The 24514-nt window shown below is 39.2% G+C and overlaps 1 protein-coding gene across 9 annotated transcripts in view; it reads right to left on the reverse strand.

Annotated features, from left to right (window-relative positions):
- Positions 1 to 24514, reverse strand: part of SYBU (syntabulin) — a 114124-nt gene that overhangs the window by 25680 nt on the left and 63930 nt on the right. For 7 of the 9 annotated variants that reach the window (XM_032252084.1, XM_032252075.1, XM_032252107.1 and 4 more), the window contains one exon: positions 19394 to 19591. In XM_032252084.1, coding sequence (XP_032107975.1) covers positions 19394 to 19591 — 198 coding nt within the window. Of the gene's footprint in view, positions 1 to 3575; positions 4177 to 8214; positions 10590 to 19393; positions 19592 to 24514 lie in introns of those variants that run through there. The other 2 variants (XM_032252127.1, XM_032252133.1) reach the window with 2 other exon arrangements.

Genomic DNA, 24514 nt, shown 5'->3' on the forward strand with positions numbered 1-24514 from the left:
GTCCAAACTCCTTACCATGATTTACAAACCCTCCATAAACTCTTCAGACCGTCCTACCGCAACCCCTGCCAATGGAGCCATTCACAGTTTACTGAAGGAGGCACTATAGCCTCTAAACTCCCAGTTTTCACATACGCTGTTCCCTCTAGCTGGATTATTCTTCTGTCCCTCTGGACCTGGCTAACTACTACCTGTTCTTCAGGTCTCAGTTTAGCCTTGACCTTTATTTCCTTCAGGAAGGGGATTAGGTGGCCCTCCTTTTTCTGACCTCACCCAGAATTTAACAAGTATTTATCACATTGCACTGCAATTTCCTGTTTGCTTCAACATATTTTCCATTATGCTTGTCAGCTCCTTGAGGGCATGTTCTTTTGTACCTCAGTATATCATGCACGGTTTAGCATAGAATAGATGCAGTTGTCTTGAAATGTTATTTCACAGCATTAAAAGTTTCTCTACCATTAGCATTTAGGAATAGCTTCTCTTTCTTCTACTTTGCCATTTAGGTTAGATTGACAGGCTGGTGTTATTTCCAATTAGGACAAAAATTTTCCCTTCTACTCCTACTTCCAACCCATGTGCCCAAATCTCTTAAATGTCGTTTTCAGCTCAGGATACCAGCATGCAAAAACCGTGCTAACTGGAAATATCTGTCTCGTTCATCACTGCGTCCCCAGAGCCAAGAGCACAGAGCCTGGCTTATAGGGGAGACTTAATGAATGAGGGAAGAAAGATACCAAAAGAACTTACGTATATGATTGCAGAAATGATAACATAAATTTTTGAGAAACTGGAAAGGATGGGAGGTAGAAGATTGGAAATGGGCAAAAAGTCTGCAGGTCATAAACAAAGATAAAAGTTAAATTCTGAAAAATCACAAACTGCTGTTTGGTGTTGATCTCCAGTAAAATTATAGAGAAGGTCCTTTAATAAGGCGGGAAGGAGCCAGCAAGAGTCCGCTGAATCAGATGTGAAAAACAATCCTCATTCCTTTTCTGACAGAGTTATGATGACCACATACATGACATATCTGGAGTTCAGCAGACGTTTAATACAAACACTTAGGATACTTTTATGAACAAGGTTGACATGTGTGCACTGGGTGATAGCACAGTTCAGTACCCATGGGATGTTGACGAATGGACTGTCTGTCAACCTCCAGGGAAATCTCTAGCAACACATCACCTGGCCCTGATGTCATCCATATCCTATTTAACATGCTTTATTAATGACATGAATGAAATCATGGATGGTATGGTGTTGACGGCAGACTCCTGATTACACAAAGCCTTAGAGGGATAACTAATGCAATGGATGACAGCGTCAGATGATAATGCCACTAGCCTCTGTGGACTCAGAGCTTACTCTCTCAAGAACTCTACAGCTGTTATTTCCTTTAATCCTTCCTCCCAAAGACATACCAGGTAAAGACCAGGAAACCAAAGTTCTGAGTGATACTGAGACTCACCCCAAATCATAGAGCTAGTAAGCCGCAGATGTCTGACATCACTCTGCTTGATCCTTGTGATCAGAATTCACAAAGACCTAAGAAAAGGAAACCAAGACAACAGCGTTCCACCTAGTCCATCTCAAGTATGCGTTAAACACTTCCTAGGCTAAGGCGCTGGATGTGGGAGACATGGAGAACCACAGTTCAAATGCTCGAGTTTCCTAGGAGGAGTTGGGCTATCCTGACAAACAACCAGGATATAAGGCAGAATACAATGAGTGAAAACAGACAGGGAGGGCACCCAGAGAACACAGAGGGGGAAGAAATTCTCTTAGCTAGGATGAACGGATGAAGGCAGGGGAATATGTCATGGGAGAGATGACATTTGAGATGGGCCTGGTATACCAGGAAGAATATAGTGTTGGGGGCATGGACAGGAGTTGACCTTGGATGAAAGAGCTCACATGAACTAAAACACAGAGGAAGAAAAACACAGGGCATGTTTAGTGTTTGTGTGTGTGTGTGTGTGTGTGTGTGTGTGTGTGTGTGTATGTAATCCCTTGTTTGGCTAGAATATAGCGATCAAATGAGGAAATGCAGCCAAAGAGGTGAGTTGTAAGCAGAGAGTTGAAAAATGTAAAAACTATGCTACAGGCAAGAGGGAACTATGACATATTGAAGGCAAGAGAGAGCCATGGCGAGTTTTGTTTGGGGCGGTAACATGAACAGTGATGCTTTATGAAGAAAACACGACAGCAATATCTGAAGGAAAGACTGGAGGCTGACGGGGAATTCAGGTGACTGTTACAGTTTGGAGATGGGTCACAACGTAAGGGAGAAGGAACCCTGTACAAGCAGACACTTTCTAGGTAGCTCTTAGGTTCACAAAATTAACTGTGAACTGTTAGGTTCAAAATCATTTGACACTCCAGGTGAACAAATTGACTAAAAATAGAAAAAGGATGAAGTCAAGTTAAACATTAGAAAACACCTTTATTCTTCTGCTATATGCTTGACTACAGTGCTACCTACATAGAAGAACAATGGGATGGAGATATGTATATTTGGAAAAGCAAACAAAATCAGAAATATCTCAATCAAATGAAAGAATATCTCATATATTGCCTGAAGAATTTGTGAAAAATTATATAATCTGATAAGAACGGATTGAGGTGCTCCAAGATTAATGCTAGATTTTAGATTTACCCTCTGTGTATAGTTTTTCCTTTTTTTTCTTTCTTCCTTTGACAGGGTTTCACTCCTGTCACCCAGGCTGGAGTGCAGTGGCTAGAACTTGGCTCTCTACAACCTCTGCCTCCCAGGCTCATGCAATCCTTCTGCCTCAGCCTCCCAAGTAACTGGGACTACAGGAGCACACCACCACACTCGGCAAATTTTTGCATTTTTAGTAGAGACGGGTTTCACCAGGCTGGTCTGGAAGTCCTGACCTCAAGTGATCCACCCACTCCAGCCTCCCAAAGTGCTGGGATTACAGGTGTCTGTTTAATGTTTAATGTAAATTTTGTTTGCAAGCACAATTGTCAATACAATAAAACAAATGAGCTGGGTACATTCAGACAATGTCTGGCAACTCTAGGGAGTGTGAGAACAAAAGCAAATGGAGAAATGGAAGGCCTAGCAGGGTTGTTTTTAACTCCGACATGTGTTCAAGGAACTCAAGTGAGAAAGAGAAAAACAGAATAATGAAGTCACAAGAAGATATTTCCCAGATAAGTCTTGGCAGCACAACAGAGAAGTGTCTGGATCAGGTGATGTGCTCGGTGGAAAGCAGGCGGAACAGCTCTTGCATGCCTACCCTGGGACACCTGTTCAAGAACCACAGAGCCCAGGGTCCGCCCCAGGAGAGGACATGCACCTGGGATGCCTTGCTCCTACTCCTGTCTTCCTTCTTGAGCTGGGGCAGAAGCTGACGAGAGGCAAAGTGCTCTGTCTCCAGCAGCAAGCAATAACATTTCACCTCATGCTATTGTCTATCAACTGAAAATTATTCTAACTCTCCAGCTTCTGAACAAAATGTTTTTGAACTCCCACTCATCCTTCCAAAAACATTTTCTACAAATCCTGGTGTGGTTTATAGCACTTAAAATGAATGAAGCATACTCACGATTGGATTATGCTCTGCACACAAATTATGCTCTGCATTTCCTTGGACTCGTTTAGTGGAGCTTCCCCAGGATCTCACTCTCAGTGACGTCTGGCACAAAGCGCATGTTCCCAGGCCAACCCTTCATTTGCCCAGCTACTCTGCCCCACCCAACCCCCACACACAAGTTAACTTTTAAATTCAAGTGTACTCAGTGTTCTCTACTTTCTCCACCCCTTCCCTCTCCAGCCCACAATGTTCTGTGAAAAACCAAAATAAAATGGAAAAGCAAAGTAGAGCATTACGAAAAATAAATCAAGACTACTCTTTTTAAGACCATCAGAGAGTGTTTGCATGGCAGCAAAAAGAGGGGAATAAATAGGCTTTGGAAATAGTCGTTTTGAAAATACCCCCCCCAACATATTTTAAAGAGCACGTATCTAAGGTGGTAACATTATTTTTAACGTGAAAGGAAATGTTAAAACACACATTTCAGTACCGTGGTTACCCCTGGGGGAGCCAGAGAATAGGATCTGGGAGTAGTGTGCAGGCAGCTTCCCTGGTGGCAACTCTTAAAGTGGAAGATGAAATCACAAGTTTTGCTTTATTATTATTCTGCCCAGGTCACACATAAGTCACATACATTTTCCTTATGCATCACATTATATATAATATTTAAAAAGAAATAAGGGAAGCAGCAAAAATGAATTTAAAACAAAAGTTAATACAATGATTATCAGAGAGAGAGAAAAATAAAGAGAGAAGGAAAGAAAAGAAGAAAGGAAAGAACAAAAGAAAATATGATCTTATTCCTAGAGAGGTTCACATCCTAGTAGAGAGCCACCTAAAAAATTATTATTAAATGTAACATGGTGATCATAATACTAGAATTTTTAAAAAACACCACCTCTAAGGTCATACATAGTATTAAAGTTAACAACAATTGCATGTGACATTCAAATCCCTAAGTGTCTTTGCCTTAAAAATATAGTTTTACCCTTTATAAGTATCAAGATTGCATTATATTTCCTGGGACCCTTCCCAGACCCCACAGTCTGGGTGACATCATTGTCCTCTGGGCTCCCACTGGACACTGTGCTTCATCCTGAAACATATCACAATGTACAGGGATCCCCTGGTTTACTGTTGCACCCGGGTCAGTGCCTAGCACATTAATAAACATTCATTTAAAAAAAGCAAATGATTAGCATTACCAGGTTCAGTTCTGTTAAATGGTGGCTGAGACTGAGACGAAAAGGAAGGGCTGAAATGCTAAGTTGGAGAATCTTTTCCAAAATTCGAGAATGACCCAGTGTTGCATGGGCAAAATCCCTTTACTGTCCCTGTTTCTCTGGGCTGGGCAGGATAGGAGGCTATGGCATAATCTGCAGGTTCTAAACGATTGCCCTGTATGCACTAATGCTTCTAACCCTATGGCTTGGATTTATCACTTCTTCCTCTAACGATGAGGGAAAAGGCATTGGATGTCAGGCAGTAACCCAGCATCAGATTCGGGCATAGCCTTCATCTTTCAAGAACAGTCAGGCCCGCCAGTAGTCTCAGCAGAAATCAGATCTTTCTGGCAGAGGCTTGCAGAGCCTGCCTATCTCAGCCTCAAAGGTGAATACGAGAAGCCAAACACTCAGGAAGATCCAATTTCCCTGAATAATGTTGCTGCCACGTAAGACAAGGAAGCATCCCTTCCTCTGAAAGTGCCACAGACTCTCCTGATGGAAAAGGAAGCAACAAATAGGAATGTTAACTGAGACTTCAGAAAGCTCCCAGATATGACCCGAAAATCATGACAGCAGCACCAAGTACCTAACAAACAACTGACAAATTGTGCATCATCAGAGCATGTGCATGCATGACTAATAACAATGGAATAGAAAGTGGGGCATTATTTTGTTCACAGAGTAGCAGAATGTAAGTAAAAGGTCACCATGCTAGTGGGGATGTTGCTAAGGATTTAATTGTTCCATTCAAACTTTAAAATAGAAGGCTTATTCTAGTTAGACCATCTGAGTGATATTGCATCTGAAATTATGTTTAGCTAAACGTATTCAGCATGTATGAACATACATTGATTCCAAGTTCCCAGTCTCTCAAGACCTCATTTTAAAGTACATCCTACAAATGTCACCCCCACTTCTTTTCATTCAAGTGAGTTGGTATAGTCCTTGGTGCACATGCCACGTTCTTTCCAGGGAAAAGAGAAGGAAAGAAGAGAACATGCCAGGAAGAAGTAGAAATTAAAGTGGCATTAAAATAAAAATAAAGCTGCAAAATATAATCTGGGTCAACTCTTTATGCGTTTTAAAATAAGCACCAGCAGGCTCAGCACATATGGCATTGGTTTTATGTATTTTTTTGGCTCAGATGTCACAGAGAATTGGTCCAAAAGGAAAAATCCCAGCATGGGGCCTACTTTTATACAGATTAATCAATCATTTCCCATTTCCTCCCCTCCCATCATTCCTCAAACTTTGAACTTAATGAAAAATGAAATTCGTTTTTGTTTTTTTTTTCAAACTATGTCATGGAAATCCTTTCAGGAAAACAAGCAAACTTCATATTTGAACTTAGATTTTAATCATCACACTTCAAATTCAAGTTATAAATGTTAACTAGATTTATGCTATGGCTCAGCCCCTTTTATATTATATATTTATTGTGGTATCTTACATATCCATTTTGTTAATGGCAATACAAATGTGTGTGTGTGTGTGTAAATACATGTATAGTTATTTAGCAAAACAACAAAGCCACACATTTGAAGAGAAAAAAACCACTACTGTATATTTCACTTTTTGTTAGCTACATTCTCATGTACATAAAACCCCACAATTCCCATCAAAATGTCAAGCACCTAGTAGATTCTTAGTAAGTATTTGATAAGAAGTTTGATAGGCTGAATGGAACTGAAACAAAGAATTGCTCAAGTGATTAGATAATGCCTCCCTTGACTACAAGACATTGTAAAAATGATGATAATGAGGTTCATAGTAATCATAATACAATAGTAGCTAATATTTTTTGTATGCCATATGCCATTGATTATTTCATTGAATCTTCAAAGCAGCCTTGTGTGAAGGGTACTCTTACTGTCTCCACTACATAGATGAAAGAAAAGTTTTACAGGAGAGATTCAGATATTTTGAGGTTAAAAAAAATCTCATACTATGCTGGTTTTTAGAAATGGAAAGGGAACTTCATTGCAGATACATTAAGAAAGGGACACAGGGCTTTATACTGTTAATGCAGTAAAAGTTTGGAGAAAATGTCATCCACACGGTTTCCAGGGCTCCAAATTATGATCTCTATAGAATTTCTCACACACCCATGTTTGTCTGCTGTTCCATGTACTGTGAGAAATTATATTTATGAAATATTGAATTAATCACCTAAAGCTTGACTCCAGTGACAAAGCCAGAGACAGAATAGTCCTTGGTACATTCACATTCTCAAAGGGTGGTACCTTTTCACCATTCTGGGCAATTAAAATTGAGCCATGACTAACCGTTGGAAAAGATGACATAAAAACAGTTTGTCCTTTGCCTAAGTAGTCATGAGTACAGAAAAGTAAAAAAAAAAATAATAACAATCTAGCATAATGCTGTGCTCACTTTTTATATGATTAAAGATGAATTTCTTTTATACTAATACAGTATATATTTTGTTTTTTGTTTAGAGTTGCCAGATGTTAGCTATCGACGTGAACAATCTAAATATCTTAAGTTTACACAATTTTAAAGTTACCGAACTAAAGTTGGAGTTACCATAAATATAGTCTTTCTTTTGTTTCTACAAATTAATTTTAACACCACAGACATTAATCATTTGCCCAGCAGATGAAAAGTACTTTAAGATGAGTCATGTGTTTTATAATACTGCAAACTCAACCTTTATCCTCTTGGAATGTACAGTAAAAAGGAAGTGTTAGGTCACATAATAATCAGTTAATAAAAATAAAAATATTCCACATCCCAATTCCATGAACATTAACTGTGTCAGAATTTCAACTGGATGCCATGTGAGAAAAGTAAATTAAAACTGGTCAGAGAGATGTGCTTTGAGTAATTTTCATGGTAATCAGGCAGACATGGGTATTCCCTTTCCAAATCACATGAGCATGAGCAAGCTCTCTCTTGATAATAAATACATCGTGTTTCGGCCTACACAGAGGCCCATTTCAAACTATGTGCAGTGCCAATTAGTGTTAATTGTGGCTGTATTCATCTATTCCCTTAGCACACTACTGGTAAGGCCAGGCTTTGCATTTACAAATGTAAAATGCAATGCTCATGGTTAGAAGAGCATTCTAAATGTAATTGCCAATGTTCAGTCTTCTTTATTTTGGCATCAAATTGACTCAGAATTGCACAAATAGACTCATAAATGACAAAGAGTATTTACAACATCACATGTGTATATCTTTAAAAGTTTAGTTATAGACCTACATTCAGAATATCTGAGAGGTGGAGATGAAAACTTGTTTTTAGGCTACATTTTGGCCTACCACAACTATCTTACACAGACATACACACACACACACACACACACACACACACACACACATACACACACACATACACACACACAGAGCATAGCCTCTGTGATCCAATATAATTATTTACTTACCGTGACTAATACTACTTACTTAGAAGGTAAGCTCCGTAGACTTTCATGGCAAACATTGCCTCTGCAAACAGCCTCCCACCACAGGCTAGGGTATGTCTTTTGCAGAAATACAGTGTGTGCAGCTCATTTCTCAGTACAGTACAGTCTCACAGTGGGGTATCCATGGAGACTGAGTCTTTTGCATGTGCAGGGCAAGGAAGTTACTCTGCTGGCACCATAGCAACAGGAGGCAGAGAGAAAGCCAGCCTATCAGGGAAGAGCACTGGGCCTTCTCCCTGGTGACTGCAGTGTTTCCAATGAAACCATCGCCCTCATGAATGGACACAAAGCATTTGAAGAAATACCAGATTGTTAAATAGAAGTAAATGCCTACACAACAGTCAAGATGAATCCCTGGACGATGTTGGAGCAAATCATATAGAATTGCTCCACATTGATTATAATATCCCAACGGGCAAGCAAGAAATTATATCAAAACTCCACGCAGCCCTAATTTATATGGCAAACACAACATTTTTGAGAAAAGTGCTTGGTGTATTCTATGAATTCCAGCTATTTAAATATGCATGACCGTTCAAAGCACTGCCAGAAGAGAGGAACAGGGAAGCCTGGTTACTCTGAGGAAAGAAAACGAAATACAGGGCTCTCTGGAACAATTTAAGGCAAAGTCCCTCTAAATAGAAATTTGCTCAGAAAAATGTGTTTAGTAAGATGCCACCAAAGCTCTCTATTGTTTCAGAATAATTCTTATGAAGAAGGCATCCACGACAAAATAGGACCAATGCAGATGAGATGAGTGGACACTCAAATGCCTTAAAGTTGTGCTATTTGTAAACTTTTCTTGTTTCTCATTTTATAACAATAATAAAAGTGATCATTTATTGAGCACATACTATATACCAGGCAAATACTGTCACTACAAACACAGCTCACTGCCAAATGCCAACACCGATTCTTGCAAAGATGGAAGATGTGCATGTTTACCTCTCAGTGTTGTGTAGTATTTATGTGATGCATATATGCTGCTACATATCTAACACCTTTCATGATTTTCACAATAATGCAAAGAAGCTACATATTATTGTCCTCTCATATTACAGTTAAAGAAAAACAGAGACTATTTCCTTATGTTACCAAATAAACTCCCCGCGCTGCTCTGTGAGTGACCTGGTCCACCCTACCTCAGTGTCTAAATATAAGGTGAAGAACCCCTTCTCCTGCAATTACCTCTCAGAAAAGAAGAAATCCCCTTACATTAGAGTCCTTTCAAAGCCTCTTATTACAGGGCTCTCTCATAATTACCTTCTTTGAACAAAAAGTACCATTTGCAAAAGATACATCGTTCTGAATTGGCTGCAATCAGTGCTAGTTTTGGCTCCCTTTGGAGGTTCAACTGATGGGATTGTTTAAAATGGAAGAGACAAAGAAATTCACAAACATATTTTGTAATTATTCCTATGGTATGACTCCTCCAGCCTTTTAATGATCACTTTAAATAGGAACACAGTAAGTGGTTAAGTTGTAGCAATCACAAAATCCTATATCTCGTTTTTGCTGTCTGAACCTAGGAACTGAATAGCTTTAGATAATGAAGGATATTCATATATGTATGCAAGACATATATGTATACAAAACATATATGAGTATATGGAAAAAACAGCTGTCCCATGCTATCTAGTTCCCATGGAGCTTGTGACAGCCTGCTTGCTAGTTGTACACTAATGTCCCTCTCTATTCTCCTTGTCCATAATAAGCACCCATTTGAATATGATGTCCTGGCTATAGCTGGAAATAAAATGTGCCACTTCTTTATCCTGACCTTAAAATAACCAAGTCAGTGCCCCCTCCCTGTCCCCTTCCCCATCCTTCCGCCTGATATATGACAGCCAATCAGGTCCCACAGGAGAAGCCAAGTGTTTGGGGGGCACAGTTGCCTATAAGCCTGGATCACCCAAACACCCAGGTGCTATTTTGCAAGAGACAAATAAGCATGTGTCTAGTTTTAACCTCTGAATTTTGGGGTCTCATTATAACTTATCTCATACCCTCATAGTACTGTAGGCTTGAGAAGATGTCCAATGAGAACACCAGACATGGATTCGAAATAGCTTTATCTCACACATATTGAGTGGAAGGGAAGATTATCTTCCCTGGAAAAGTCAGGTAAGTTAATAGGTAGCTCTAGAGATGAGAAAGACTAAATACAAATTTAAAATGAAATATGAATTAAAAAGCAATGTTTCTAATTGAATAATGAATATAAATATGTTTAACTAAAAATAAAAGCCACTGAATATTGACTATTTTCATCCACATCTCTACAGGTTTACTGGAGTTAGCAAATAAAATATTTTAACCGGATGTGGTGGCTCATGCCTATAATCCCAGCACTTTGGGAGGCTGAGGCGGGAGGACTGCTGGAGGCCAGGTGTTTGAGACCAGCCTGGGCAACAGGAGAGATCTCAGCTTGAGAAAAAATTAAAACTAAGCTGGGTACAATGGTGTGAGCCTGTAGTTCCAGCTACTGGGGAGGCTGAGGCAGGACAATCACTTGAGCCCAGGAGTTCAAGGCTACAGTGAGCTATGATCACACTGCTAACTCCAGCCCGGGTGACAGAGCAAGACACTTTCTAAAATGAAAATAAAAATCTCAGGAAAATGAGGGGACCTTATATATATGTACTGTATCCCTATGCTTTTCTCTATTTCCACTGCCTCCATCCTAGGCTAAGCCATCTAAATTTAGTGTCCTGCTTCCAGTCTCACCTCTTAATAATCCAAGCTCTACAGAGTCGTCAGAGGGATCTCAAATACCTAAATCAAATTATTTCTCTTTTCTTAAAACTCTCCAATGTATTCACATTACTCTAAGGATATAGACTTCATCTGCTACCACTCTGTGCCCTTCCCAACTTACTGCTCTGCCCACTACCTGCCACCCCAACCCCAATCCTCTCAAAGTATGAAACAACAAGGTTAAATGTCTCAGTTCAAATGTCACCACCCTAGACACTCCCTGACCTTCCCCCTCGTTTTACTTGTCACCATCTGAACTTATCTTGCTTGTGTGCAAGCATCAGCCATCTCCCCGAATTAAAGGTAGGCATCTTGTTTTCTCACTCCTCTATCCTTAATGCCTGGAACAATGATGTCAGCATAGAGCAAACACTTAATAAATTTCATCAAATGAATGCATGAAAGCTAGTAAATGTACAGCCAGGATTCAAACCTATGTTTAGCAGAAACCTCTTCTTGATTATGTGGTGAGATGAGAGTTCCCTTTCCTTTACACCCCTTCAGAACAATCACCTTGCAATGTTACAAACATGCCAGTCCGCGTATCTTGGAATGTAAGCCTATTGCAGCTGTGTTCCTGAAGCATTACCTCACTTGACCGAGGTCGGCATTCATGTAGCTTACTAATGCTCCTTGGCTTCTCTCAGATACAGGCTTAGATGATAGAAGAAACCAACACATCAAATTGCCCAAGTGAACATACTATACTGTTCAACTGGTAACTTTCTGTAAATAATCCTATAGTTCATCAAAATGCCATGCAACAGATTGTACCAGCAGACAGTGAGGTCCAGGTATTTATCTCTCCGGCTCCTTTTCTGCTGGTGGCTGCGTTCCTTTGCCAAAGTCCACAGTTCCTTCACAAGTGGCTTTGAAGTTCTCTCTTTCTCTAGGTTGGTAACTCGATCCTCCTGTGGCTCTTTCAGGATGCAGGAATGTCTCCGAGCTGTTGCCAGTACCCAGTATTTCAAGCTATCTTGTCATATCCCCTTAATCATGTACATACCTTTGCAGGCAGTCTCTTCAATAAATGCTGCTCAATTAGGGGGACGGGGAAAGCCCAACCTAAGCATATATCTGCATGATTTACAATGCTTGGTTTAGAAGTCTGTGTGTAAGAGAAGTTTCCAGGTTTATTTCTGTTATGCTGTCAGTTGTTAAATATGTTGAATGGTGGGTGTCTGGTCTGCTGGAGCTTCCGCCAATTTTAAGAGACCTATAATGCTTCCTTCTTAACATATTAGAGTACTGAGTAAGCATTTGGCAGGCCCCCAAATCAGTGGCTAAGAATGCTGTGCATGCAATAAATCCTAGTAGACCCAGGATTTGGATGGCAGTTACCTTTGGAAAGAGGAGGATTATAATTCACTAATTCTTAGGGAAAAACCATTAAGAGGCCATTTGGCACCATTACATCAATTGGGTGCATCATCGAAAACACAGATGGGAGAAACGCATGAGAGAAAATAACTCATGCAGTAACCCTGCCATAAAGATAAACACGTAAGTCCGCCCATCACATTTAAGCTTTATTTTGCTGGGTTGGTCCCTGCTGGGGAGATGTGATAAACTATGAAACAGCCTGCCATAAAACATGATCTGCTGTATCCTGGGGGAGCATTCTTTCTCTCATGGTGAAAGAAAGTTTCAGAGATCTATTTCGGTATAAATACAAAAGCTCTTGCTTAAGCTGACAAATCCTAATGATTTTCATTTAAGAAAATATACATGATATGCAGGGTAGCACATGAAACATTTTGACATGTGAAGAAAGGAATAGTTCATGATTAAGTAGAAAACACTGAAGACCTTAACATTTTTTGATAGTCACGTTTTTGCTGTTTATTTTACTGATTTGCATCCAAATGGCCTTGTATGTTCAACTTTCTGTAACTTCATTGAAGTTACATTGAGGCTCACTGATCTTTTTATCAGCAACTGTCAACATAATGTACATATGGACTGTATCAGCTAATTTATAAAAATTAGTAAGAATTTTTAGGGCTCTACAAACATTTAAAAAATGTGTTTTATATCAACACATCTTTCTTAATTGTAACACTCTCCTAGTGCAATTAAAATTAGTCCTTTGAAGGTGGACCTTATCACTATGGCAGCAGTTGAGAGGAACAAGGCTACCCTATTTAAAGTCCATTTACCAGCTGTGTGACTTTGGATGAGTTGCTTAACCTCCTTGTGCCCCAGTTTTCCTATCTATAAAATGAAGGATAATGATATCCCTTTCTTGCACTGATACTAGGGTGAAATGAGTTAAATGCTTGGAATTTTGCTTGGGACAGGTAGCGCTCAATAACTATTAGTTCTAAGAAACTAATCAAATATCAGAGTGTTATTCAAGCCCACAATTACATCTAACATATCTTTCCAAATATTTTTATAAGGCTCATAGTATCTTAAATAAGCTTACAGCCTGTATTTGAGGCTGGGGTTTGCTGCTGGAAAAGCTTTGCTTACAACTGGTGAGCTATTAGAGAAATAATGCCTTGGCAAAGTGTGCAGAATGTTTCCATATAACCAAAATCTTCCCTTTTAGCACTAAAATTTTATTTTTTTCCACTCTGTGGAGACATTGCTAAAATGCTTGACACATTTTTCTGTCTTCATACATATTGTTTTTTGCCAACTCCACCATCACATTGATTCAATCTGCTTTTACATCAATTACTCATTAAGTGCTACAAGTGATAAAAGCTGGTGATGGCCTAAAAACTTCAAAGGCCACCCAGGACGGGTGCAGTGGCTCACGCCTGTCATCCCAGCACTTTGGGAAGCTGAGGAGGGCGGATCACCTGAGGTCAGGAGTTTGAGACCAGCCTGGCCAACATGGTGAAACCCCATCTCTACTAAAACTACAAAAATTAGCTGGGCGTGGTGGCGGGCACCTGTAATCCCAGCTACTCAGGAGGCTGAGGCAGGAGAATCGCTTGAACACAGGAGGCACCCAGCTTTAGTGGTGTCTTGTCTGCTGTTTCATATTTTCCCATGTCTGTTCATTGTCAGCCATCAGCTATAAACTCACACTCCTGTCTGTCCTCCTATAGCAAGTATTCTTCTCCTGTTATGTGAACTAGGATAACATGACCAGCTAGAATTTTGTTTCAAGTACACGTAAATTGTGTGTGAGTTTTAGAGGTTTTCTTGTACATAAAGTGCACAGAATGTGTGGCATCTATTTTAAGAGCACCAAATGACCATCAGTTACATTTAGTCAGGAATTACTTTCTGCTAGGTCCAACACAGAGCACTTTATATTCCTTAATTTTGTCTATTTAATATTTTCTATAACCCATTTTACGATGCAGAACACAAAGTCTCAAGAATACAAGTAGCTAAAGATCACACAGTTACAAAATAATGGTGTAAAGATTTGAACCTAGTATGCTGGACTCTAGAGTCTGGTGGTTAGAAAGTCCTCCTCCACCCCAACCCAATAACACAAAGGTACTTTTTTCCGCCCAATATAGGACAAGTTGGGTAACCTGGGGGGAAGCTGTATAAATCTATGCTCTCAACTTCCCTCTAGTTTGTTCATGTTATAACACGAATGGCCTACTCTAAGTAAGTTGTCTAGTTGTTTTATTTCACAGAACTAACTTTGAAGTGAAAGTGATGCTTGTGATAAGAACTGAAAAATCTGTTGGCTTCGCTGTTTTTTGTGAATGAGCCTCTATTAAGGGAATCAGTGTTGATTAATCACTAACCTCATTGGTTCCTTTTGAGTTTTCTAGCAAATGCTTCTGAATGTGGGAAATAAGGTTTTTTTTAAGTAACCAGTCCTCTGCTATTGTTGTTAGGTTATTAGAGTTCAGCTCAGCCCGGTCTCCAATTTCAATAGCAGAGGTAGTGTCTGATGACAAGGGGATATTAACTTAGTTTGAATACTAAGGAGATAAAGTGACATCTTTCACATGCAGATTTCAACATTTCAGTTTCTAAATGTGGATTCGTCTCCGTAATCGCCTCTGGTGCTTTTCTCCTTTCACGTTTTCTACTTATTTGTTTAAATTGTTAACTTGTGTAATGGTTTTCCCACCTCTCCAATTAACCTTGTGGACAAAAAGATTCACAACTTTCCTTTGTAAAACAATGACGTTAGATCTTTTTCTTCCTTGCCTTAAGATATTCCCCAAGTAGGAAGTCAAGCCTTAAAGGAGGCCTGTCATTTAATGTTCTAAGGAAGTAATACAATTAGGTAGGTCTTTCATTTCTGGGTAAAAACTGTTTCATCAGGAAACTGATTGCAAACTAAATACAGAAGGAGAACCTGGGAGAAGGAGCACCCCAGATTCCTCAAAAATTTCCCAGTTGGAAAGCCTTCGTTCCTCTTCTTTTAATCTGCACTATAGTCCACATTTATCACACAGTCCTCTGCCTTAATTTACAAGCTCCCTAAAAGCAGGGATGCTGTGGAGGAGGTTCTTTGTCACAACTTCCCCACACTCCTCCCACACTAAACATAATCTCTTGCACAAAGTATAAGCTCTACTTCTCATTTAAGTATTTATTGGACAGCTTTAATACTTTATGACAGACACAATATTAGGCTCTGCAGATTCAGCCTTGTACATTTTGCAGACTTGTAGATAAAAGAGAGATGTGAAAACACAAAGCCACTATCTAACTGGACTTTAGGACTGTTTTCTTTTGCTCCTTGGTGGCAATTTTTAATTAAATCTGCATAGGCATTAAGTGATAGAAGCCAAAATGACAGAAGGCTCACCGCCTCCAAGAAGTTTCCAGAATGGGTTCCTGCCTGGAAACAGGAAGGGCTTTCCTGCTGTGTATGCCGCTGGGCCCTGCTGGCAAGGTACAGGCTTGCTCGGCTCACCTTTCCAAGCCCTTCCTGTTGTCCTGTGACATATTTCCCTTCGTCTTCTCCATCATCTACTCAGGGAACATTATTAGCTCTTTATCTTAGTGACCAAAGGGGTATTTTAACAACTCCTTCCTGAGGTGAACAGCAGAGTTTCTGAAACTAGAGCAAGGGACCTAAAATTAAATGGGCTTAGGTTACTTAATGTTAAAGAGTCCCTGAGCCTGTTTAAGAGCCACTAATTGCTTGCTATTTTAATAAATTGGTATTGTTATTAATGAGTTGACTTATTTTTTAAAAAGTAGAGCATGCATCAAGAGTTGAAGATCCGTTTTGGCTGAAAGGAGATGGCCGCTTGGGGCTACGGAGGAGGCAGGACATTTTAATCTGAGAGCAGTATCCTCTTGTGTTTTAACAGGTTACATCTCTGCATTCTATAAATTTTAGAGTCATCCACGGGCTTCGCTTCCAGGGTTTCCTCTCTTTATGAGACGGACAGCTTGTTTCGCTAAAAGTTCGGAGAACTATAGGTCATGGTGCAGACTTTTCTCAAATACAAAGCTCACTGCACAGAACTGGGTCACACACAAAAGTGGTAACAACTTTTTCAGTGATGATATTTGAAATTTTAGGCAACTAAAAAAACAAGATTTAAGGACCCCTTTACCTTAGTTAAATATGAATAAATAAAAAGGTCAGCAACTAAAAACTGCTCAGGTGATATTTATGCCTCTGAGCAATTACATTAGAAGCAGTTGACAAAAGTGGTTGTTTGAGGCTTTGCCTTTGGGGAAGGGTCATTAAACTAGGATTCATAAATGCTAACAAAGGAGATCCATGAAATCCCTGAAACGGCATGTGATATTTTGTGCACATGGACATTCTTCTGGAGTATGGGTCTATAGTTTTAATGATTCTCAAGAATCCATGAATCAAAACGGCATTAAGAAAAACTGTTTTTGTTTTCCTTCCGTACATCCTTTTATCCTTCCTTTTTCCCCTGTAATTTCTTCGTGAAGGTGGAGAGCCATAATACTTCTCATCAAGATGAGTGGCTGATCTTTAGCAAATGAGTATTTTCTACAGGATTAGGGAATTGCTTAGTGAGAATTCTGTATATATACACAGAGTTCTAAGTGTTTTGTTAACATGATTATTATTGAAACAAGGAAGGGCCATGATAATATTACCTCTAATATAAACTTAGTTTGTTCTTACTGTGCCATACTCATCTATTGTTTTACTATTTCCTTGTATTGCCATCACCATAAAATGTTTTGGGAATGAGGTGGTGGGGGTAGGATGAGGATAACAAAAATAAAATCATTACAGGCTATGTTCAAATCCTATAATAGCTATATGATGAAGCATACTTTGTTTTTTTTTTTTTCAATCCATGAAGCTGACATTCTTTCTGATATCATTTTATCTTTTGAATCCCATAGCCTACCTTTGCTGCTGAGGTCAACAAATGTTGATTCCCTAATATGCACTAGAGCTGTGCTCTAGGAATGCAACAAGAGAATGGCAGGGCCAGGTGTGGTGGCTCACCCCTATAATCCCAGCATTTTGGGAGGCTGAGGCAGGCGAATCACTTGAGGTCAGGAGTTCGAGACCAGCCTGACCAATATGGTGAAACCCTCTCTCTACTAAAAATAATTTTAAAAAATTTACCTGGGCATGGTGGCGCTTGCCTGTAGTCCCAGCTACTTGGGAGGCTGAGGCAGGAGAATCCGTTGAACCCAGGAGGCGGAGGTTGCAGTGGGCTGAGATCACGCCACTGCACTCCAGTCTGGGTGACAGAACAGGACTCTATCTCAAAAAAAAAAAAAAAAGATTAAAAAGGTATGAAGTACTGACACACACTACATGGGTGAACCTTGTAAACATTATTCTAAGGGAAAGAAGCCATATACAAAAGCCCATATACTGTATAATTCCATTTGTTTGAGATGTCTACGATAGACAAATAGAGGCAGAGAGTAGGTTAGTACTTTTCAGGGACTAGGGAAAGGGGGAACAAAGTGACTGCTGAGGGGCTTGGAGAGTTTTTTTGGGGGTGATACAAACTTTTTAGAATTAGTAAATGGCGATGTTTGTGCAAGAGTGTGAATAGACTAAAAACTACTGAACTATATACTTTAAAGGGTGGATTTTATGGTATATAAATCATATCTCAATTTGTCAAAAAGCCAGTTGAGCTAAAGGAGACAGGGAGGCAGTTCTGGCCCTTGGGTACACAAGGTAATTGTTTTATTTCTTGGCTAAAATTTTATAACATTCTTTAATCATTATCTCTTTCTTAAATATCAAGGGTACTCAACACTCATTGTACCATTCCCATCTTTCTCGTTTATAGGGTTTCTTCTTCATTGTACAACATTCCTTTTCTTTTACATATTATTCCAAAGTAGGAGACTATTAATGAATTCATCCTGACTAACATTTATCAGGAACCACTAGGAAATAGAGTATTTCTTGATCATGGTTTAAGTTTTGCTCTGTGACAAAATGACCTAATCTTTGGTTGACCAAAAGCAAGATGAAGAATAATCCATTATGATATATCATGTACATCAGTGACTCAGGGAGAACAAAAGCAGGAAAAGATGTTAGCATCCAGTGGAAGAAGACACAGGGCCAAGCCTTGGCCCCATGAAAATAAAACCATCTGTAGCTCTTTGCACAATAACGTCATCACCAAACAAAGCTTAGAAGACAAATGTAAGAAACGAGGACTCATGCAAGCTAATAATCTGTCTTTTCAGCTCTTAAATATGGACAGCATAACTGTGAATGTTAAAGAGAATAATGCAATATAGATGATGCCTCCCCATGATAATGCACACAACCATTTACTTTAAAGTTATCACTTTAGTTTTTTTTAAAACTATCTTTGTTTATCTACTGCATGTATATTTCTGAGGTATTTATATACATAGTGCAGATTCTGAGAATTGAGAATTGACCTATTCTAATGCTGCTGGCATTTCATTCATTGCAGTAATGACCTCTATTTCATTTTACAGTTTCTAATATTTTGTAATTATTGAACATTTACATGTGTATATACATATAATATTCATATTTAAATCTTTAAAAGAAAAGACCGTAACTAAGCTAGCAAGTATTCCCAGCCCTACATATTTGCATCAAGATAATGCCCAGCTCTACAGAGATTTGCATCAAGATAATCTGTTTTCTTCACAATGTGTGGTCACTTATGATAGTACTAAGTAACTGCTTAGCATAATTGAAGCTAGAATTAATCATATAGTTCAAATGTTTGTTAGAACATCTAGCTTATATTTCTTCAACTTTGTTTCTTTCTATTTAAAAAATCTCTTTATAATGAATACACATGTCACTATAGGTCACTATAGTTACTCAATAATTCACAACTATTTCAGAGGATAGTCTACTTTCCACCCTGCCTCCTTTAAAAATGATGTTGTGGATGCTGGGTGCAGTATTAGTGATCCCCAACTTGATATACAGGTGTTTTGTTTCAAACGTGAAACTACTCCCATCATATTGTTCTGATGAAAACAATGACAAATTCACTGACCTGGTTTCACAAGGCCTGACTTCGATTCCTTCTTATATCGAGAGGACTGAATGCTTCCTTCACCCACCATTCCAATTGTGCATTTCTTTCTGGTGAAGTCTTCATCACTTCCAGGGCAAAAGCCAATGGGGCTGTTTCCAGCATCTGAAGGTGTCTTCACAGGAGACACTGACTGGCTGCTGGGACAGCCTGTGTCATCTAGAAGACAGTAATCAATAGGTGTTTAATGATGAGGAGGAAATCAATGATGATGATGAAAAGCCATGTGGAGTGCCATGCACATGCACACGTGTGCTTGCACACGTCCACTCTGCTTATGAAGCCCAGGTTAATTGCTGTGAAGACTCTCCTTTCATGACGCTATTTTTATTTTCCATATTTTAATGCATGTTTTAAAAAAATTTTTTGAGACAGTCTTACTCTGTCACCCAGGCTGAAGTGCAGGGCTACGATGTCAGCTCATTGCAACCTCTGCCTTTGGGTTCAAGCAATTCTCATGCCTCCACCTCCCAAGTAGCTGGGATTACAGATACAAAACACCATACCTGGCTATTTTTTTTTTTTTTTGTATTTTAGTAGAGACAGGGTTTCATCTTATTGGCTCGGCTGGTCTCAAACTCCTGGCTTCAAGTGATCCACCTGCCTTGGCCTCCCAAAGTGCTGGGATTACAGGCATGAGCCACCACACCCGGCCCCTTGTAAGCTTTTTGATCACAAATATTTCTGTAACATTCATTTTGTCAAAACATAAAGACGTTTCTGTCTTAACACTTTATGTAGTATGTTTTTGGGTCATATGTGTCCATAGATTTTTGGATGTGTTTGGTAATAAGTTGTTCACCAGAACAACTCAGGATCATTAGGGTGAACTCTGTTCAGAGTTATGTCTGGAAAATAGTTATGCTTCAAAAACAGAGTTATGTTTCAAAAAATAAAAAATTACTTGAATGTTATTGACTACATCCAGTTTTTGATCACCTGACCCATCCAATAGTTAACAGAGTTTGAAAGATGAGTCATCTGGCTTTAGAGTTCAAAGAAACAGAGTGAAGTGATCCTGTTTTATCATACACACACAACCAAAAATACATAAATCAGATATATTGCTGTCTGGAGTAAACTGGTAAGATGAAAATGAGATTCAGATGAGAAACATTCCTTTAACTTTCAAGTAACAGATTATTACCAGGGAGACTATGTTAATATGCATGATATGAAGTGACCTGTGTAGATGCTTATTATGAAAACAGGAAAGTCATACTGCTGACTCCTATAAGTGCTTTCCACATTTATTTAAGTACTTATGATGGTTGGTTAATTTATTTATACTTTGATGAGCAGAACTGTATTGGACCTCAAAGCCAAATCAATATTACTTAAAAATATGTCTACTCAAACTGATCAATTAGTGTCAAATTTACATTACTAAATAACTTTTTATTATATGGAGATGTTTTGACATCAGAGTTACTTTAGTAACTCATTAGATGAAAGAACGAATAAAGATATTTAGTACTAATAACTTTTCAGATGATTACATTTTATGAATATGAAGGGAACTAAAATAATGAGCCATCTATCAAAGGCTATCTTAAAACTCCACAGCCTGAATAAAGATAGAAACAGAACTAGGCCTGAATAAAACCTACTGATTGCTAGAATCCATCTAAAGAAAGAATTACCATTGCTTCATTTTTGGCCTTTATTTCATTTTTCATTTATGAAATATCCCAATTCATGGAACAGAGTGAACTTGGCACTCATAAAATGACTTATTTCTCTTGATAATCCTGTTTTAACTTTTCAGTATATTATCATACGCAGGACCTCTGTGATTTGTTTCTGAAAGTGAATGGTATTTAGCGTGCTGCTCATGCCTGCAGTCTTTGGTCTCTTTTAATCATGCTGTGGCTTCCTGAACTCCTGAAGAAGCTCTGGCCTTGAACAACAGGGTGATGAGAATCTTTCTTGGTGGCTGTTGCTCAGCCCTTTCATCACTCACTGCCCTTGCCTTTCGCTTACATTTGCGCATCCCAGGCTTCAACCCAAAGAGATTTTTGCTCCTTTTTAAAGGTGCAAAGCTGCTAAATTACTCAGACACAGATTCCAGCAATTTTACAAGGCTCAACAGGTCTGCACATTGCCTCAGGAGAGCCTCTCTTAATTCCTATCTCAAAGCGGGTAAATGAATGAAATCTAATCATTCAACATTCCATGTTGTCTTTAACATTATTTCCTTATGAGTCAGTTCATAAATCACTTCTTTTGAAAGAGAGCGGTCCCCACAAAATAAAAATCTACGCTTCAGAATGTTTACCCTAAAAAAACAAAACAACAACAACAAAAAACCTCTGTTTTCTTGAAAACTCTCTGATTCACACGGATAAAATTAAACGATTTCCAATATTGAGAAATGCTGTCAAAATTATATCTTGGGTTTTATTACATTTTTCTGCAGTTAAATGAGAAAGAATGTATACACACCATGTTTTCAGTGCTAGTCCTTTCAAGGACTAAATGCTGGGATCTGGATAAAATATTATTTAGAGTGGTGGCAGTGTGGAAGGGGCAGTAGCAATTTTTCACCTGAAGTGTGATACCTCACCTGTCATCAGTATTTACAGCCAGAATCACGGAATGAGAAGATTAACACCTAAAGAAATCCTGAACTTTGAATACATCTTACAGCATTTAAGTTACTCCGTAAAGATCTCTTACCTGTCTACTTCATGCTTCATATGGTGGTGGAGGGGGGAAATAATAGGAATATAAGACCTGGCCTTCATTGGTTAAATGAATATTTATCAAGTTCTGGCACTGAACCTGCCCACGGGCATTGTACCCAGGTCCCATTCTGATAGAGTTTATAAATAAGCAGAAAGGAGCTGGGTCTATGTCACTTACAATGCATAGTTCTTGTAAACTGGCAAGTCTGATAAAGTAAATCCATATCCAAGAAAATGTGTGGGTTATGGGAGAAGCCTGGGGCATCTGCCTGTTTTGTCTAATGCACTGACACTAACAAAGGAATCTAGTTTCGGAAAGGGCAAGGCCATGAATTTTTCTTTTAGAAAATTCAAACACTTTCTCCTATGCAAAGTAAGACCCCAGCAAAGGCACAGAGCTTCCTGTGCCAGGGAGTAATCTGAGGTATTTTTCTCTGTGCAGCACTGAAGGAGACATTATCTTTACAAGTCTTGTTTAGGGCTCCTTTTCTGCTCTCCCTCCTCCTCTCTTCCTCTTTATGGCCGATTGGAAGCTGACAGCCAGTTCAAATGAAGGTAACACTCCTTTTCAAAATTCGATGTAAAATATTCTTAGTACCCATTTACTCTGAGATTTTTTTTTTGAGACAAACTTAAAAGACTTCTCCTTCATTAAATAATGAAATAATTTGAGTATCTACCTATCATCTATCAATCTATTTTTTTTCTCACTCTGTTGCCTAGGCTGGAGTGCATGGAGTGCAGTGGTGTGGTATTGGCTCTCTGCAGCTTCCGCCTCCTGGGCTCAAGTGATTCTCCTGCCTCAGTCTCCAGAGTAGCTGGGATTACAAGCATGTGCCACCACAACAGCTAATTTTTGTATTTTTAGTAGAGATGGGTTTCGACATGTTGGTCAGCCTGGTCTCAAACTCCTGGCCTCAAGTGATCTGCCCACCTCAGCCTCCCAAAGTGCTGATATTACAGGTGTGAGCCACCGTGCCTGGCCACATTTACTCTGAGATTCTAAGAACAGTAAAGCCAAGCTGATGTCCTTTGGTTATTTATATCTAATCTTATAATACTAAACTACATGTGGACCAAGCACATATTTAAGAGATTTATTTATTGAACTTGCTTCAGTTAAACTATGTGAATGTGCCTTCTGTTTTCTGCTGGTACCTGACTGCTGAATTTTCCTGTACAATTGATAGATTTATAAAGATATATTCATAATTTTAGCTTTTATAAGTTATGCTAATATGAAGAAATTAGCAGTGACAAAGATTTCTAATATGAGGAAACTATTTCTGGGCAGGAAATGGCAGGCATCCTGAATAATCTGCCCCCAAAGTGTGGGATGTTTCAAATTTCCAGAAGATTGACAAAACTATGAACCTTTTAGTCTGGTTTTGCCATAGGGAAGCTTTGCTCCAAGGCTTTAGGGAAGAAGATGTAGAAGACTGTTGGTCTATTAGAGGGAGAGGAATTTATAACAGACACACACATAGACACACACACACACACACCCTTCTTTCATAGTTGAGTTTTTACATTTCTTTCTCCATTATTCAAGGTAAGTATAACTTTACTTAAAAACCACAGGACCACTTTACATGTTTTATACAGGGTGCTCCATTTGAAAATATGGGACAATTTCCTTCCAAGGGCTGCTCTTTTAAATTCCCCTTAGACGGGTCCAAGATAGTCTCTGGTGGAACCCAGGTAAACATTACCCTCCTCAAGGCCACATCTGAATGATCACCTTCTACAGTGAAGGAGACTGATTCACATGTCCTCCTTGATTTTATTAGGAATTGGTTCTTTTGTTGTTGTTTTTGTTACATTTGCTTAGAATTGGTGAACACACAGGATAAGGGTATTAGAAAGAATACAGATCCAGGAACCTCAGAGGTTGTGGGCTATCTAAAGTACTTTTAAAAATATGTACCTCTAGGCTGCGCCCTGCATGGGGCAGGGCCTGGTGGGGACCCCCAGCCTTACTTGGGGATCCTTAGCCCCACTGGGCTGCCTTTTCTGTCCTTTTCCCTGCATTCCCTCCTCCCCCTAAAATCTGTTTTACTCCTTTGTCTGTCCATCACTGCTTTGTCTCTCTGTGGCTTCTGTGTCTCTTTCACAGCAGATTCTCTGAATCTATCTCTACCTCTCTTATTCTGGCCTTCTAGGTCTCTGCCCCTCACGATATCTTTCTGTGTCTCTGTCTTTTTGGGTCCTTCTGTCTTCTGGCTCTTAAAATGTCTCTGTGCTCATCTCCATCTCTGACTCCCCACCCCAGGGCCTGCAGGGCCACCACACACCATGTTGTCAAACTCTGGAAAAGAAAGAAAGAAAAAAATACAGACAGACAGACAGACACACACACACACACACACACACACACACACACACACACACACAC

This window comes from Sapajus apella, unplaced genomic scaffold (genome assembly GCF_009761245.1).
Source record: "Sapajus apella isolate SASKATOON/1434 unplaced genomic scaffold, GSC_monkey_1.0 scaffold3, whole genome shotgun sequence".
NCBI classification, from domain to species: domain Eukaryota; kingdom Metazoa; phylum Chordata; class Mammalia; order Primates; family Cebidae; genus Sapajus; species Sapajus apella.